Raw genomic sequence first — 16689 nt, 5'->3', positions numbered from 1 at the left:
TGTTTTGTTCAGGCTGCTCAATTCTTAAATTCAGGGAATGTGAGACATAGACTGCAATTTTACATTGGAGATCACTTGCTGCCATACAATATGACTGTGTATCAAGCAGTTAGGCAGTACAGTTTGCAAGCTGAGGAGGAGAGGGAGTCTACAGATGATGAAAGCAACCCATTAGGAAGAGCTGGGATTTGGACAAAAACACACACCATTTGGTAAGTTGGGTAGAGAAATCAGGGGACAACTTCTCCAGTTTCGTAGATGTATACAGATAAAGAAAATGGGAATACAGCGCTCTCTCATGCTGCCCCCCCCCGTGAAGCTTTTAATTTCCTCATGTGCTTGAGATACTTAAATCTTAGTAAGAATTCATTGTTAGCTACTGATGTTCTTTCTAGCTCATGAGTGAAGCTGATAAACAAGAAATGGGGAATCTTAAATGACACCTGCTAGATGGAGGGGAATCATTCTTAGTGTTAGGTAACTAACCACAAACAATAGAGAATGTGTCTGCAGTCTACAAATAATGGTCAACTTCATACTGGTTTTCACAGTTGATTGCTGTGCAAGTATATGTATTCTCTGGCCATACTTTGCAAGGAGCAGTATTGACCTATGACTGCCAAACATGTTAACATTCAGCAGTGTCTTTCTAATATTTAAATGTGTTAGCAAAAGAAAAAAAAAATCAACAAACCCCCCCCCCAAAAAAAAACAACAAAAAAACACCCAAAAACTACACCAAACCACTTTGGTTTTTTGTCTATACCTTCTGTTTCACTTCTTCCAGTTCATGGAGCCAGAGGGTCCCCATTTTTTCTCCCCCATGACATACTTTGCTTCTGAGGGCCTAGCTTCAAAGGCTGGATCATATCCAAATGCATTGTTCTTGTCTTTCTGCTTGTAACTGTCATTCAAGTAAAATTCTGGTAATCAAAGAACTAACACTTTTATAACTGCTTTTGTTTCCATGTAAGTTAGTATTTCACAAACATATTTTTAACTTTTAATTACTTTTTAGGTACAAACCCGTGCGAGAGGATGAAGATGGTAATAAAGACTGTGTTGGTGGTAAAAGAGGAAGAGCGCAAACTGCTCCCACAAAAACCTCCCCTAGAAATTCTAAAAAGCATGATGAATTGTGGCATGGTGAGTGTGTTGCCTTGCTAATATGTTAGACTTGTGAAATTTCTGAAAGGATGGGGACAAAGAGTGTTTAGAGACACCATAGCGTTTCTTTTAAAGCAAGCGTAGTGTAAGAAAAGTAAGCATATATTAATGTGTGTATTAAAACCAAAAATAAGATACTTACTGAATTGTCTAACTAAACTGTTGTAGTTAAGTGAATGCCATGACTAATACTACCTAGGCTCCTAATAATGAAATCTTGGAAAGACTTCCAATTGATTTGTTTTGATAACATTTTCTTTTGTCTTGCTAGATGGTGTATGCCCTTCGGTATTAAATCCTCTAGAAGTTTACCTCATATCTATACCACCTGAAAACATAACATTTGAAGATCCCTCATTAGATGTTATTCTTCTTTTGAGAGTTTTACATGCTATCAGTCGATACTGGTATTACTTGTATGATGTGAGTAGAGCACTTTTTAAATCACTTTTGTACTTGATACAGACAACTCTGTCCTGAAACACCTTAAAATAGCCTTCTTCCTCTGTCTGCCACCCCCCACCAAGACAGAATAATGCAAATACTATCATCTTCCCCTACCTATTTCTCTAACTTCTGGTAAGATGAAGGCTGTAAATTCTTATAGTCAATCATATTTTCTCTATAGTGTGTTAAACACATTTTCCATGCTTTTTCCTTCCTTAAGTTCAAAGAGCAACACTATTCTTGAAAAGAAAATGAATAGTAAAAATCAGTCTTTCATGGCTTTAAACTCTGTATGACCAAAGTGACAATGAAAGTGTGTTTTTTGGTGTGTGTTTTTTTTTTTTTTTTTCTTCTTATGATAAGCAGTTTAGAAGTATAAAACAAACCTCTTAACAAAGGCTTGGTATTTCTTCCAGCATTTCTTTAACTTAGAAGTACATTGTTTTTATTTAACACAGAATGCAATCTGCAAGGAGATAATTCCAACCTCAGAGTTTATCAACAGTAAACTGACAGCGAAAGCAAACAGGCAGCTTCAGGATCCTTTGGTAATTATGACAGGAAACATACCAACTTGGCTGACAGAACTTGGAAAAACATGGTATGAATGACTTACTGTATAGTATTAATAATTTCAGTTCAGTAGGCCTCTTGACTGGGCAGCCCAGGTGGATTGTGTGTTACAAGGCTTTTGAAAGTGCTGGGGAGTAAAATGTAGTCACAGAAATCTTATTAAGCTACATAGTGACAGTGGGATGAATGTTTACACCTATATTGCATAGTTTAAACCAAATATAGAGGAATAGACCAGCTTGCAAAGTTTGGACCACTTCTTACAGGAGATTCTGAGTGATCTGAAGTTTTCTCATTGAAATAATAGTACTTGATTATTCAGGTCATTTTTTTTTTTCTCCCGTTAAACTGTTTAATGGCATTTTTGTCATACCACTACATTTATCTTAGCATATTCAATATGGTACAAAGGAAAATATTTTTATGATTACTGATAAAATATTGTAAATAATTTTAATAAAGCTATATTCATAGTACTTTGTAGTATCTTGATACAGAGTATAAGCTGTGAAACTCTTGCACTTGAAAGAATGAGAAAGCAGCTGACATTTTTGGATTTTTCAAGCACGTTAACTGGAGCAACATTGGCGAGAACTGACTGGAAATACGTGCTCTAGAGAAACTACTTGGTTTTTCATTTTTAAAATAAGATCTCTAAATTTCTTCATAAACATTCCAGATAACAAATTATGAGTATGAATGTATATACTTATGCAAACACCTGTAGCAGTATTTGTTCCATAAAACTGCATTTTCACTTAAATGTCAGTGGAGGACTACTGTTAGTGTACACATGCCTTTAAGAATAGTAGAACTGATAAAATAAGAAGTTTCTCTGGTAGTCTTTCACAGATTATTTAAAGTGTTTTTTTGAAAATGATGGAAGGTAGAATGCTGGTGCTGCTGTAGGCAGGTTCTCAGTCCCATCCCCCACCGTCCTGTGTTCCCCCCCTTCCCCCCAAATGTGGGGCTTGAGCCACCTTCTGAAAATCTTTGATCTAAGTTAGATAAACTAATTGTAAAACAGGCATGAATAAGTAAAAGAATATTTATTTTCTGATACAAACTTTGCATAGCCAAGGCATTCAAGTATTTTTAGTTATTTTTCTGGGAGAGTTCGAAGTTTCTGGAATTTTTTGTGGTTCCTTCTTATATTAAATTCCATCTCTAGACTCTTGCTCATAAGCATTGTAACTAAAAATAAAGTGTGTTCTGGAAGGCTTCCTTTGGAGGCTGTTTTCCCCACAGTGTTTAATAAAGCACTAATTTCAAGCATACTATGTTTTTATTGTGTTTTAAACTAAACTATAGTCATAGATGCTAGTTGGAACCCATCTGACTAATCCAATGCTCTTTACAGCCCATTTTTCTTTCCATTTGATACCCGTCAAATGCTGTTTTATGTAACTGCTTTTGATCGTGATCGAGCCATGCAAAGACTACTGGATACTAATCCAGAAATCAATCAATCAGATTCTCAGGATAGCAGAGTGGCACCGCGACTGGACAGGAAAAAAGTAGGTATATGTTGTTTAAAAATTGAATTAATGATCTGTTTATTTTTATATTGACTTTAAGAATATCACTGTGAGAGATTTATCTGTAAAACTTTAGGTTTTGGTAGAAAGAGGGGGTTTGTTTTTATTCATGTAAAAGCCCCCGACTAGAAGGCACAATGCCTTCTAGGTGTCTGCCACTAGGTGGCAGAAGGGGCTAGAGTATGCTACACTGCTTTCTCACATCCTGCTCATTTTGAACTTGAGTCTTTACATAGCTTCTGAAAATATACTCCAAGAATGAACTTTAAGTTTTAGGTTACATTAGTGATATTTCATATAAGCTTGTAAACCTCTGTTTTGCTTTATGTAGAATTTCAGAATAATTCACGCAATAGGATTTAGACCCTTAAGTGTTACTTGAATAAACAAAAACACTGTCCTTGTATTCTCCCAATACAGGGAGAGTATTAAACCTCCTGTCACAACATAATAAAACTAAGCTGTGACTGTTTTAAATTGTGGGGTCTTGGGTGTCTGCCTTGAGTCTGGAGAGATGTTATGTTAAACTGATATCTGTTGTATAGCGTAGATCTGCTACGTAATCTTGAATACCTCTGGGGAAAAAAGACAAGAGGCATGAGAATCTAGTTCAACTAGAATACAGTTTCCAGCATGCAGGAATCCCAGTGCTGTTGTGGTGGGTTTTTTTGTTTTGGGGATTTTGAAACCTGCCACTTTCCCTACTAGAGAATCCACAAGGGCAGGGTATAAGATTATTCCTTTAGGTTGTTGGATTTTGGCATCTTTTTGTGTTTTCTCCACATGTTAGTTCAAGGTATATAACATCACATGACAACACTTCTCTGCTATGTTATAGTCCTTGCCAGATTCTTGGCAAGAGTAGTACCTATTAGTTATACTGATACAAATGTAAGGCATTGGTTTTTCATTTTATATTGAACACTAATTCTAGTCAGTTTTCATATAGAAGCAAGAATTATTTTATCAAAGTATAAGCTTACAAATTGTTGAACTGTGGAACTATTAGCATGGGGTGGAAAAGCTTGCATAACTAATTTTTTTCCTGTTGTAACTGCCTTGGGAGCTGGGACTTACAGACATAACTTCACTACTTAAAACTTCTCTAATGTGTAGCGCACTGTGAACAGAGATGAGCTGTTGAAACAGGCAGAATCTGTGATGCAGGATCTAGGCAGTTCAAGAGCCATGTTGGAAATCCAGTATGAGAATGAAGTAAGTAATATCAATGCAGTCTAATTTAACCCCTCTTTACTGAAGATTAATACAGAAAAGCTACAACTTTCATAGAATGACTCGGTCAGACTCGTGGTCCTTCCCATTGCTGGTGCCACAAAATTTTGTCTATTAATTATCCCTAATCCACTTGGTTGTGATTTTTAGTTCCTAGGAGAAACTTTCTGATCTACTAAATTTCATAATCAATCTTATTCTGCAGAGCACATTTTTTCCTAACTCTAAGCAAACAGCTGTGTGCCTTTCCTCTATAATGTGATCATTAGGTGGTTAATACTTTTATTCTACTATTATACCCTCTGATACGTGGTCTTTCCAAGCTGTCTCAGTCGTATTGTAAATGTTGGCATAGTTAGGTTCTCTAGACTCTTTTTGCAATGCAGTCTTCTTTATCGCCAATAATGTACTGTATTTCTCAGACTACGTAAAGATTTTGATAGTCAGACTAACCTAATGGACTCATTTATTTACTTATCTCATTCCCTCTCCTCTCCCTACACCCTCCCTCCCCCTGAAGGTTGGCACAGGCCTAGGCCCCACGCTAGAGTTCTATGCACTTGTATCTCAGGAACTACAGAGAGCAGACTTAGGGCTTTGGAGAGGAGAAGAAGTGACTTTAGCCAATCCAAAAGGTAAATGTTTTACTACCTGAACTATCAATATTGATCTAATATTGAATTGATTCTAAGTTGACTTTAATTACATGAATGGCTTTGATTGAAAGAGCACCTCAGTTTGTGATCAGATAATATGCCTCATGATAGTGTGTGATTATCTTTGGTGGTGGTGTGGTTTTTTTTTTTAATTTTATAAGAAGCTTTAGGTTTATGGTTATCTGATAGCTGCTTTCAAACTTGCGTCTGGAATGAAACTAGCAGTGTATGTATTGAACTTTTTTTCTCTTTCTTCCTCAACAGGAAGCCAGGAAGGTACCAAGTACATCCATAACCTTCAAGGCCTTTTTGCGCTTCCTTTTGGTAGAACAGCTAAGCCAGCTCACATTGCAAAAGTTAAAATGAAGTTCCGCTTTCTGGGAAAACTAATGGCCAAGGCAATCATGGATTTTAGACTGGTGAGAATAAAATGGAAAATATGATTCTGAAGGCTTAAATGAAAATTCTAGTTCTGACTGTGGTGGGGAAAAAATAGCATTAAGAGTTGCATGGAATTACTTTCAGCTCTAGCAGTTTGGGTGGGGTGAGGGGAGATGCAGCTGAGCTTTTGACCGGGAAAGGGTAGTGTATGCTGAAGATCTTTACAGTGGCTTTTGAGACCATAGTGAAAAAAGGAAAAGCCATTGCTTGCCGTGTGTTGCAACCTCCTCCAATCTTCTTTCAAGCTCATTTTGGGCTTATTGTTATTCCAGCTGCTAGCTTGCCAATTACTGTAATGTATATACACTAGGCAGTTAGTTGTGTTTTCTCAACTAAATTTCTCAGGTAAAAAAGCTCAGACATGGTGTTTTGGTGTGTGCCAGAACTATGAATTAGTAAATAGTATTCTAGATCTAGTAGAGAGATAAAATAGCAAAAGATACAGTTTTGGAAGACCATTCAGTACTAAACAAAGTTTCAATTCCCAGGTGGACCTTCCTCTTGGACTTCCTTTTTATAAATGGATGTTACGACAGGAAACTTCCTTGACATCGCATGACTTGTTCAGTATTGATCCAGTAGTAGCCAAATCAATATATCACCTTGAAGATATTGTAAGACAAAAGAAAAGACTTGAACAGGACAAAACACAGGTGGGAAAGTAACCCTAAGAATTGAAGAGTGCATCTTTGCACATGTGTGGATTTTATGAAGTAACTGTAATTGAGAGTGTATGATAGTGCTTAATACTGATGGTTATAGTCATAATGACTTCATTCTAATAAAAGGAGTAGTTTAATGTTATTAAATCATTGGCTAGTAATTATAACACTGTCTTTGTAATGTAGACTCCAACATTAGAAATTTATTATGGGATTCTTCTGTGTGATTAAACACAGGCTAGAAATGGCTAGAACTGCCAGATGTTTGCCGAAGGTAACTTCTCTCTTTGGTTCACTTTGAAAAGACTAACCAACTTTAATATCAGAGGAAAAATCTGTCCTTGATTTTTGAACATTCAGAAAGCTTGGCTTTTTATATTAGTTGGTTTAGTGAAACTTTCAGGCTTTCTTAGGAGGGCATTTTGTGTGGGGTTTTTTCTTTTTTCTTTTTTTTCTCCCTCACCGAAAGCTGTATGCAGAACTGGTGTAACCTGGCTTCATATGTGAGCATACAGGTTCTTTTATAGATACAGAAGAGTCTTAATTTTTCAAGGTTATCCACTCTTAGCTAAAAAAGTACCACTCACTGTTGCAGAGTAGCAATAAAAGGTCTTCTGGCATGCATGCTCTTTCTAGCATCCAGTGTTAATAGATGGTAGGTGGTAATAAACTAACTTATACTCTTAATACATCTGCTTTGTTACTAGTGAAGTTATTGCAAGCTTGTGGGCCTTTATTCCTCTTCACCTCACTGTCTCACACTCTCTCCTTGATCACCGCTCTTAATTTCCCAACAAGAGTTTGAAAAACGTGAAACCTGGTGGATGAAAGCTGAAAAATGTCAGTATGCATGCCAAATACAAATGCCATTAACTATTCTAAGGAAAAAACATAGTCTTAAGAGCCTTAGCATATTACACATCTCCTTCTCTTGCAATAGGATTTTTCTGAATAAATAATATGCAAGAAGTTAAAGTAATTCCAAAATTGCTAGGAAAAAAGTGTACTGTTATGATCTTTCAAGTTTATCCATTAAGATAGTTTATTTGGTTTGTCTTGGTTTACTGTTATGTATGAAAAATATAGAAGGAAAGCAAGGAGTACTGTAACAGTATTAATAGTAATATTCTTATAGAAATGTTTACTTACTCAAAACTGATTTAGAAGTCATAACTTTTAGATCAGTTAATGTGAATGAATTGTTCTCAATGGTTTCCACTTCCAATTTTTTTAGACCAAAGAAAGTCTACAGTATGCATTGGAGGCTCTGACAATGAATGGCTGCTCAGTGGAAGATCTAGGGCTGGACTTCACACTTCCTGGGTTTCCTAATATAGAACTGAAAAAAGGGGGAAAAGATACACCAGTCACCATCCACAATTTAGAGGAGTATCTCAGAGTACGTAAAAGCAAAGCTAGGACTAAAACTTTCATTATTCTTCCTCACCTTGCTCTCAAGTAGTTTGTTTCCATATGTATTTCAGTCCATTCTTGTGAACTGGACATGGCAATAATTTTCCTACAGATTGCTTCTATTCTGTACTAGTTTATTACTACAGAAAAACTGTTTGAATCCTAGTCAGCGCACCTGACTTGAAAATTTTATAGTACAAAAAAGTCTGGTTTATACATAATGAAGTTGTTGGAAGTATGCTTTCTTGGATAAAAAGTGTTGTAGTAAGTGGAGTGATTTGAGCTGTGGACTTTCATAATCTTTTAACATGTTCCCACATTTGTGTATCATAATGAATTTGTTTGCAGTAGTGATTTAGCACCCACACTTCAGTGGGCTTTGAACTGCTATAATAATAGTGAAATCTTTTGGAGTCAGACTTAAGAAAACATCAGCTCAGTCGGGAGTCAAAACCCCCAAAACCACAAAAGCAAACAAACACAAAACCCACCCAAACAATAAAAAAATAGGTAAGGAACAGAGAACAAAACAGTGCTGTAAGTTGACAGTACACCTGCATATTGATTTATTCCTATGTCAGAAGGGACATAAACCCGAGAAAAACAAAAGGGTGATACTGCTGAAAAAAGGTAGGAAACTGTTTCTGCATAAGAAAGTGTTAAAGGGAATAGATTAAAAACAGCCTGGAAAAGAGATGAGGAAAGGAAGGAAGAATGCAATATTATCACATGAAGTCATGAGTGGGATGGAGGTAAGAATGATTGATTGTATCATGAAAAAGCCATTATTCCAATTCCTAAATAATGCATTTTCTGACAGGTTAGTCTGCTGCCAATTTCACTCTGAGGACTGTTAAGATTTTTCAAGCACTGATAAGAAACATATCTGATGTTTTGGTAGAAATGATTCAGTAAGGGGCATATAAGCTCCTGGATATCAACTGAGAACTTTGCAAAGTTATTCCATAATCCTTACAAATGAATATTGAGCAGTTGCTGTTCATCTTCCAGATTCAAGCTGTTATGCACATATCCAATTCTCATATCTTTATTTGTTGAAAGCAAATTCTGCTAGTCAAGAATCACTTATAAAATTAAACATATTTGGATATAAAACTGTTTGCAGACTTACAGATGAGCAATGCCAACAACTAAGTTTGTTAGAAACAGCATTTGCAGTCTCTATTTACTGAGGGAAGCTGAACAGTTGCTTTAGAGTCTGATTTTCATACAGTTTGCAGTCAGTTTTTTTCCCTCTAGGTAACATAGTGGGTATCTGATATGCTGAGAAAGGCTTGCAGACATCTCCAGTGTCATGTGTTTGTCCTGTTGTGGGCCTCTGGCATTGTAAAGGAAAAGCAGATCACTACAGAAAGCTTGCTTTCTGCTTCTTTCTAAACAACTTTTAGGACTATTTTCTTTAAAGGACACCTGTGCAGTTTTTATACTTATTTTTATATTCCTGCCTTATAGAGGAGACTTTAAACTAGATCCCAGTGATTAGCATTATAGACTCAATGTCAAGGAAATGGAAAAGATTTCAGAGAGAAAATTAGTGTTCTCTGTATCACAATATGATGAACTGTAATTTAGAAACAGTATATTTAATTTATCAGCTAGCCTGTACAGCTCCCCGTGGGTCAGCTGCACTGCTCTTGAAAATGTCATTTTCATTAAAATCTTATGTGTGGATTACCATTAAAAGTAGTTTATAAAGCTAAATATCCTACTGTTAACTCTTCATGCCTCTCCTGCAGTCATGTCATTCCACCCTCCACCTCCTTTTTTTTCCCCCCCAATGACAGTTCCAACAGGAGCTATCTTTATCAGAAAGTAGAACTGTGTCAGCTACCAGTATAGTGAAAGACTTTATTCTCCCTCCCTCCCTCTTCTCCCCCGTACTGTAAAGAAAGAGGCCAACTTGCTTGTTCTAAATTTGTGGACAAAAAGTTTCCAGAGTGCAGTCTTTTCCCCTAACAATTTGATCTCCTCTTTGAAGCCACAAGAATACAGTGCAGCTTAATTTTGCCACACACTCCTTCCTGGTCATAAAAAGTAATCACAATTCTAAGTCAGCAACTCTGCTGCTAGAATAGCCATAGAATATTCTACATTATAGAATGCAATACAACAGTCTTCTGTGCTGCTGGTGCTTACCAGCTTGCTCTTCAGTATTGCAACCTGACATGTGAAAGTAGGGGTATGTATCTTACCTGAAATTCAATGCCTGACTCTTTTTTTTTAGGAAAGCTTATCAACAGATCCTAATAGGCTTTCACATCTGAGAGCTTTGTGGAACAAGCAACTCTTCAATTATTGGGACAGGGTTAAATACTTGCTTCAGGAGTCCAGCAGTATCAATGAGGTTTTTAATCGTATTCAGATGCATCCTTAGATGTCTTTCAAAGCTTTTCTCAGCATTCCAGGTCAGAGCTTTTAACACATTTAAAAACTAGTAGCTGTGTGTTGACAACACATCTTTTACAACCAGCCTTCATTTCCTGCTAGAGTTGAGGGTAGCCAAGGCAAATGTAATCATCAATAGCACTAACTGACAAAAGAATCTGAACTTGGCATGCAATCTGCCATGTATAATATGTTGGTTTTTAATTTAGTGGAGAAATACTGGCTGCAGGAGATGTAAAAGAAATTTGGTCTTACTTGCATCATGTCCCCTTCCCTCCCCCTAGTGATTATTGTTTCAGTATGTGCTGTCAGCTTTGGAAGGTGAATTTAATCCTGAGAGGATAACTGCAGATACAAAAAAAAACACACACAAAAAGCCTAGACTGTCTTACTGTCTTTTGCCTGATTCTTACCAAATCCCAGTAACATGAAAAGAAGTTATTTCTCTTTTTCCCCCATGTATTCTTACAATATTAAGATACTTAATGTAACAAAAAGTCTAAAGCTACTTTTTGTAACTATATATTAGAAAAGGGGCCCATATGTTTCCATGGGGGAAACTAATATAATACTGCCAATGATGCTCTAAGGATTTTCTGTTTCAGTTGCTGAATTTTAAATGGATATCAGTGTACAGAGAGAACATCTAGGTTAGGCTTCTAAAAATGTCTAATAAATGTTTAGATTTGTTTTAAAATATTTTGTTAAATAGGATCCGTTTAACCAGCTATTCTGAATTCCATGTATTAACCTTGTTTTATCAAAAATAAAGGCAAAAAAGTTGTTTAAACTCTGCATGAGTTGCATGTTTAGGGTATTCTAAGTATGGGGTTGTTTGAACTCCAAATGACTTTTACTAATTTGCAATGACAGACCGTATGAGAGAGCTGTAAAGAAAAAAAGCCAACAAATTCTGTGTCTGTTGCATTGCAGCAGCATGAGCTTATGAATTAAGGCAGAATGAGGCAATCCTGTAGAGCAGCTCCATGAATCGAAGTTCAAACTCTGCCACAACTACAGTGAGCATATGGCTAGGCTTCTGTAGAGGTGTTTTTTCTGTAGCTGTAGTCTTTTGTACAGTGGTGATCATTTCCATGCTTCCTTTGTTCAAATGACTTTTTTTTTCTCTTCCCTGCAGTTGGTCATATTCTGGGCACTAAATGAAGGTGTTGCCAGACAGTTTGACTCATTCAGAGATGGATTTGAATCAGTCTTCCCCCTCAGTCATCTTCAGTACTTCTATCCTGAGGAGGTTGGTAAACCTGTTTTTACTGATGCTTTTATAACCTTACATCTATACGTATGGACAGTCTGAACCTAGGTATGCACTGGATTAGATAGAATCTGGTTATATTACATTTCTGATGCGTATTAGTAAAACTTGGTGTCCTTTAAATTGCATACTTAAACATTAAAGATTTCTATGTTTGGTGGTTATTTATTTGATGCTTTTATTATGAACAGTTCCATTTTCTTTAAAATTGAGTGTATCCAGCTTTTCTGAGAAAAAGTACTTAAATTTATATATGCAGGCTCTTCATAACCAGTATAGATACTTCATTTAATTCCTTGTATTGCAGTAACTCTTAATAGCTATAGATGTGGATGCTACCTGGATGTTCTATAAAAAAAAGTAGTCAGCTCTTTAACAAAGCTTTAGACAGTAAGAGGAGATTCAGATGAAGGGGTGAAGAATAAGGATAGTTGATCTTGCCTTGTTCTCACGGCCCACCACTTCAATTTCCTTGTAAAAATTCTTGCACTCTTAAGTGCACTGAATTGAGACACGGTTATGGTTGTCTGGACTAGAAGAGAGAATGTTTTGTTACTCTGCCTTTAAGGAGTTTATTTGAAGACTGTACTTCGAACGGTTTATTTACCTTCATAAACTTACACCTTTGACTTCATGAAGAAATGTTAAGCATGCTCTGAAGCAGTATGTTAGCTGAGCCTTTGTGTTACTCTCTTGTTCTTGGTGCTTTGCAATGTAAGAGTCTCTTAAAGCTGAGAGATGTAACTGCTCATAGTGACTCTTCTTCATGCCTTTCTGTTGGGACTGCTTTCAAACAGTACCACCACCTTTTTTTCTGCAGCAAATTTAAGGCTAGTAAAAATGGCAGATTATTCTAGTTTCTCCAGTGTTTTACCCAAACTTCTCCATTTTGTAATATATGTGATGCTTTTCTTCTGTATGGTGGTTGTTTGGCATAGTTTGATGCTTGCTTCTGCTTGGAAATTTTAAAATACGACACTAGTCTATTGCTAATCTACTAATATCGTTGATCAAAATTAAGCAAGCCATAGGAGTAGTGTGAGATATAAGATATCCTTTCCTAATAGGATATACACATGTGATCTCATGTTCTGTTGCTGATAGCTATCCAGACATTTGAACCTTTTTACAACCCATTCCTAAACTATTATAAAGAACTTGTAAAATGCTTTTGTTCATGAACAGGACAGCTAGGTGTGTCAAACCTGGTTTTATTGAGATCAGGGCTTTACACCTCCTCACGTATCCTAGAAGGACATCTGTAGAAGCTGTTAATGTTTTGGCTGTAGCCTGTCATCTCTGCTTGCCCAAGTACATAGAAAGAATAGGCAAAATAATTTAAGTAGAAAACTGATATCTGACAGATCCGTCTCTGTCTAACGATTGGTTTTTTTCTTTCAAAAAAGAGCTCAGAGTTCTAAAAAGCAAGTGTAAACACTCTATTCTTCCCATTCCCCTAGATTTCTTTAAAAATTGTGAGATTTCAAAAAACTTAAGACACTTTTGGTTCTCCAGTGTAAATTGCTTATTAGGACTGTCTCTGTTCTGAGAGACATTCAGCATCTCGTGTGGTAGTGGATTGTATGCAAAGGCAGATTCAGCAAATGAGGCTGTCACTGGGATGAAGCTATTGCATTCAAGGAATTTGGGAGGATTGCTTGGGGTGACTGATGTTATTCTGCAGCAAGCCATTCCAGAAAGTAGAATGCTGTAATAGTAGTCAGAACAGACTGTACTCGTTCTTCCTGAAGTTCTAAAGGGGAAAATTTCCTTCCTTGTTTTTTAATATTATAGTTGGAGCAGCTCTTGTGCGGCAGTAAAACGGACACTTGGGATGCAAAGACTTTAATGGAATGTTGCAGGCCAGATCACGGTTATACACATGACAGGTAATATGGTGTTGGTCTTGTTAAAAAATAAATGGTAGCACTAGAAAACAGGTATTTAATCTTGATATACTGTTATTCAAGCTAAAAATTATATGAAATGTATTTGAAAATATTCATACTGCACTGAATATGAATCTGATGCAATTTTAACTATAAACAAAGTAATAGCTTGCTTTTTTCCCTCCTTAGTCGAGCAGTGAAGTATCTCTTTGAAATTCTCAGTAGCTTTGATAGTGAGCAGCAAAGACTGTTTCTTCAGTTTGTGACAGGTAGCCCCAGACTGCCTGTAGGAGGTAGGTTTTGTTTATTACATATTGCTATATATGAAATCAGTATTATTAATGCATTTCAGAATAAGTGGGTTATTTCAGTATAGGAAAAAATTACTTATCTGTGTGTTTTAGAGGTTCATACTTGTTTGACATATCTAGTTTCAGAAGTGGCTGGGTAGACTTCTAGTAGAATTCTCAAACTTTGTGTTAATCTCATGACATTTCATTCAATTGACTTTCTCCAGATTTCATTTGTTACCAGATAATCTACTGGAGGGCAAAAAGTAGTTCAAAATATAAACAAAACTGAAACCCCTTAATACTGTATTCCTTGGCTAGAGGTGCATTAAGTTATGACAACAACAAAATGATGCATTGCTACCTGGAAACAATAATATTTTTTGCTAGAAAGGAGACAATACTAGCATAGTGATAAACTGTAATTTCTCCCCCTTCTGAATTTCAGAATTTAGATGAGAGGCAGTGAGGAAAACTGAGGAACTCACTGTCTTTGCTAGGGACCATTATAGAATACACATTTTAGCATATTCTCAGCTGAACGCTTTGCAAGTAAAAACAGAATTTATGCATATGTTCCATTACTTATGTTCTTTGGGGTTTGGGTTGTTTTTTTTCTAGTTAAAGAATTGACATTATAAGAAAGAGTTCATTCTTTTTTTAAAAAATTTTTAGAGCTCTTTTGGGGAGAGATGGTGCAGACAGGATTGAGGGTTAGGAGTATAAAAACCTTAGCTAGAGTGAAAAAAATAAGGTACAACAGTCATAGATAATTTCTGAGAATCTTAGAAAATGTGTATGAAACCAACAAAGTCTTAAAAATATTGTGATTGGAATAGGTTTTTTACACATACAAAGCACAGAATTAAAAGTAGATGTGTCTAGCTTTTTTTTTTAATTCATCTTGGAAAACTAATCTACAGAAAGGATTTTAGGTATCTTTTAGCTTGCTACATGGCCTTATAAAGCTATATTCTAAACTTAAAAAAATGGATATTAATAAGTCAGTTATGAAGATGATGTATGCTTCTGTCACTGTTAGATGTCTACAGTGTTAACTGTGGGTTTGCAAGAGGAACAACCTTATTCTGAATGTCTTTTCTTATTAATAGGCTTTCGAAGTTTGAATCCTCCGTTGACAATTGTACGCAAGACATTTGAGTCTACAGAGAATCCAGATGATTTCTTGCCCTCAGTAATGACTTGTGTGAACTATCTCAAATTGCCGGACTATTCGACTATTGAGATAATGCGTGAAAAACTCTTGATAGCTGCAAGAGAAGGGCAGCAGTCATTCCATCTTTCCTGATCACAATGAAAAATGCAATGTCTGCCTGTTACAGCAAAAGAGAAACTCATGATTCTTTTCTAAATATATCACCTGAGTCAAGGAAACGTGTTACGCCTTCTTGTTGTAGAAAAACGGCTTGCAGATTATAAACAAAGACACTTGGTTGATATTCATTAAAGGCCCCTATGGACTTAAAGTGATCAGGCCCTAAAAGTTGTTGTGACAAGGTTTCTTTAGCAAGTTCTTGTTTAAATTATCATTTATTTGATGAGTGAAGTTTTTAACTTGCTTTGCTGTGTGAAATTTAAAAAGGGATGTTTTTCCAGGCTGGAACAATAAATGTCGCTGTGCAGTTTAATACTGGGCTGTGTGTATCCATCTAGCTAAGTCTGAAGTTTTTCCTCCAAAGACAACTTTTGTACATAAGTACAGAAATTAAAATACACCATGTATTTGACAAATCTAGTTTAGTAGACTAGTTCTGTGTACCCTCACCTGCCTCTAATTTTACCCATCCTCATGTATTGTCTGATGTGCAATTCACTTGGTTCTTTTTGTGTGCAACATTCAGCAATTGTTATGTTTTGGTTAGCATGGGCATTTAACTGCTCCATGCCTCTTTCTCTGATTAAGATAATTTAAATTTTACTGAAATCAAATATATATTGTCAATATAATTCAGCCTTTGTAACTAGGTAGAACCTTTCTTATAGCATAGTTTTACTGTAGTGGTAGGATATAATGGCGACAGCCTTTACCAGTCGACGCTCTAGAACTGTTTACACACTGATTCGGGCAGCAAAAAAGCCTCTTAATAGAGGCTAGGAAGAGTTATTTCTTTCATGTAGTTGAAGTCCAACAGCTTGGGCTGGCCAGTGTGTATCGTGGTAAGGCCAGAGCATTTCGAATTGATGTAAAGTTTTTTAAAAGACAAATTAGTTGGTTTCATTCCCTGTTTGAGTAAACAGTTTTCTTGTTCTTGATCTAAGTTCCTGGTTACTTTTGTAGTTTTTTCTCCCCCCCCCCTCCCCCAGCGCTAGCTTGGAACAAACAGTTCAGCCTTTGTCTTTTGACACAGATAAAGCACCTGTAAGCAATGCTCTGTCCAACTGTTTTATGTGCTGATTTCTCAAATCTGCAATAATTTACTTCATCAGGTTAATGTTTTTACCTGAATATAAATAAAAAAGTTTGCTTCACCTTTTTGTTCATAGTTTTGTACTGTATGCATAAAGTTCAATTGTGTAAATTACTGTAATGCCAGTAAATCATCCTAAAATCTACTTGGCTAACAGCCTGCAACTTGTGGATGATTTACTACTAAAACAAGACCTTTTAAGACCTCCAACTTAGAGGGAAATTTTTTCTTTCTATGGGTTCAAAAAACGGGCGATTACAAATATTCCTGAG

At 36.2% G+C, this 16689-nt stretch overlaps 1 protein-coding gene across 9 annotated transcripts in view; it reads left to right on the top strand.

Annotated features, from left to right (window-relative positions):
• TRIP12 (thyroid hormone receptor interactor 12) overlaps positions 1-16479 on the top strand; it is an 82769-nt gene extending 66290 nt beyond the window's left edge. For all 9 annotated transcript variants that reach the window (XM_072866337.1, XM_072866336.1, XM_072866333.1 and 6 more), the window contains 14 exons: positions 13-212; positions 1019-1146; positions 1439-1590; positions 2073-2215; positions 3548-3704; positions 4842-4940; positions 5479-5593; positions 5879-6033; positions 6544-6708; positions 7952-8116; positions 11675-11788; positions 13604-13698; positions 13888-13991; positions 15101-16479. In XM_072866337.1, coding sequence (XP_072722438.1) covers positions 13-212; positions 1019-1146; positions 1439-1590; positions 2073-2215; positions 3548-3704; positions 4842-4940; positions 5479-5593; positions 5879-6033; positions 6544-6708; positions 7952-8116; positions 11675-11788; positions 13604-13698; positions 13888-13991; positions 15101-15297 — 1989 coding nt within the window. In that variant the 3' untranslated portion in view covers positions 15298-16479. The remainder of the gene's footprint in view (positions 1-12; positions 213-1018; positions 1147-1438; positions 1591-2072; positions 2216-3547; positions 3705-4841; positions 4941-5478; positions 5594-5878; positions 6034-6543; positions 6709-7951; positions 8117-11674; positions 11789-13603; positions 13699-13887; positions 13992-15100) is intronic.
• The last annotated feature ends 210 nt before the right edge of the window (positions 16480-16689 follow it).

This window comes from Ciconia boyciana, chromosome 7, assembly GCF_034638445.1.
Source record: "Ciconia boyciana chromosome 7, ASM3463844v1, whole genome shotgun sequence".
Lineage (NCBI taxonomy): Eukaryota > Metazoa > Chordata > Aves > Ciconiiformes > Ciconiidae > Ciconia > Ciconia boyciana.
Note: the sequence above shows the minus strand (reverse complement) of the source record. Positions and strands in the feature narration are given on the sequence as shown.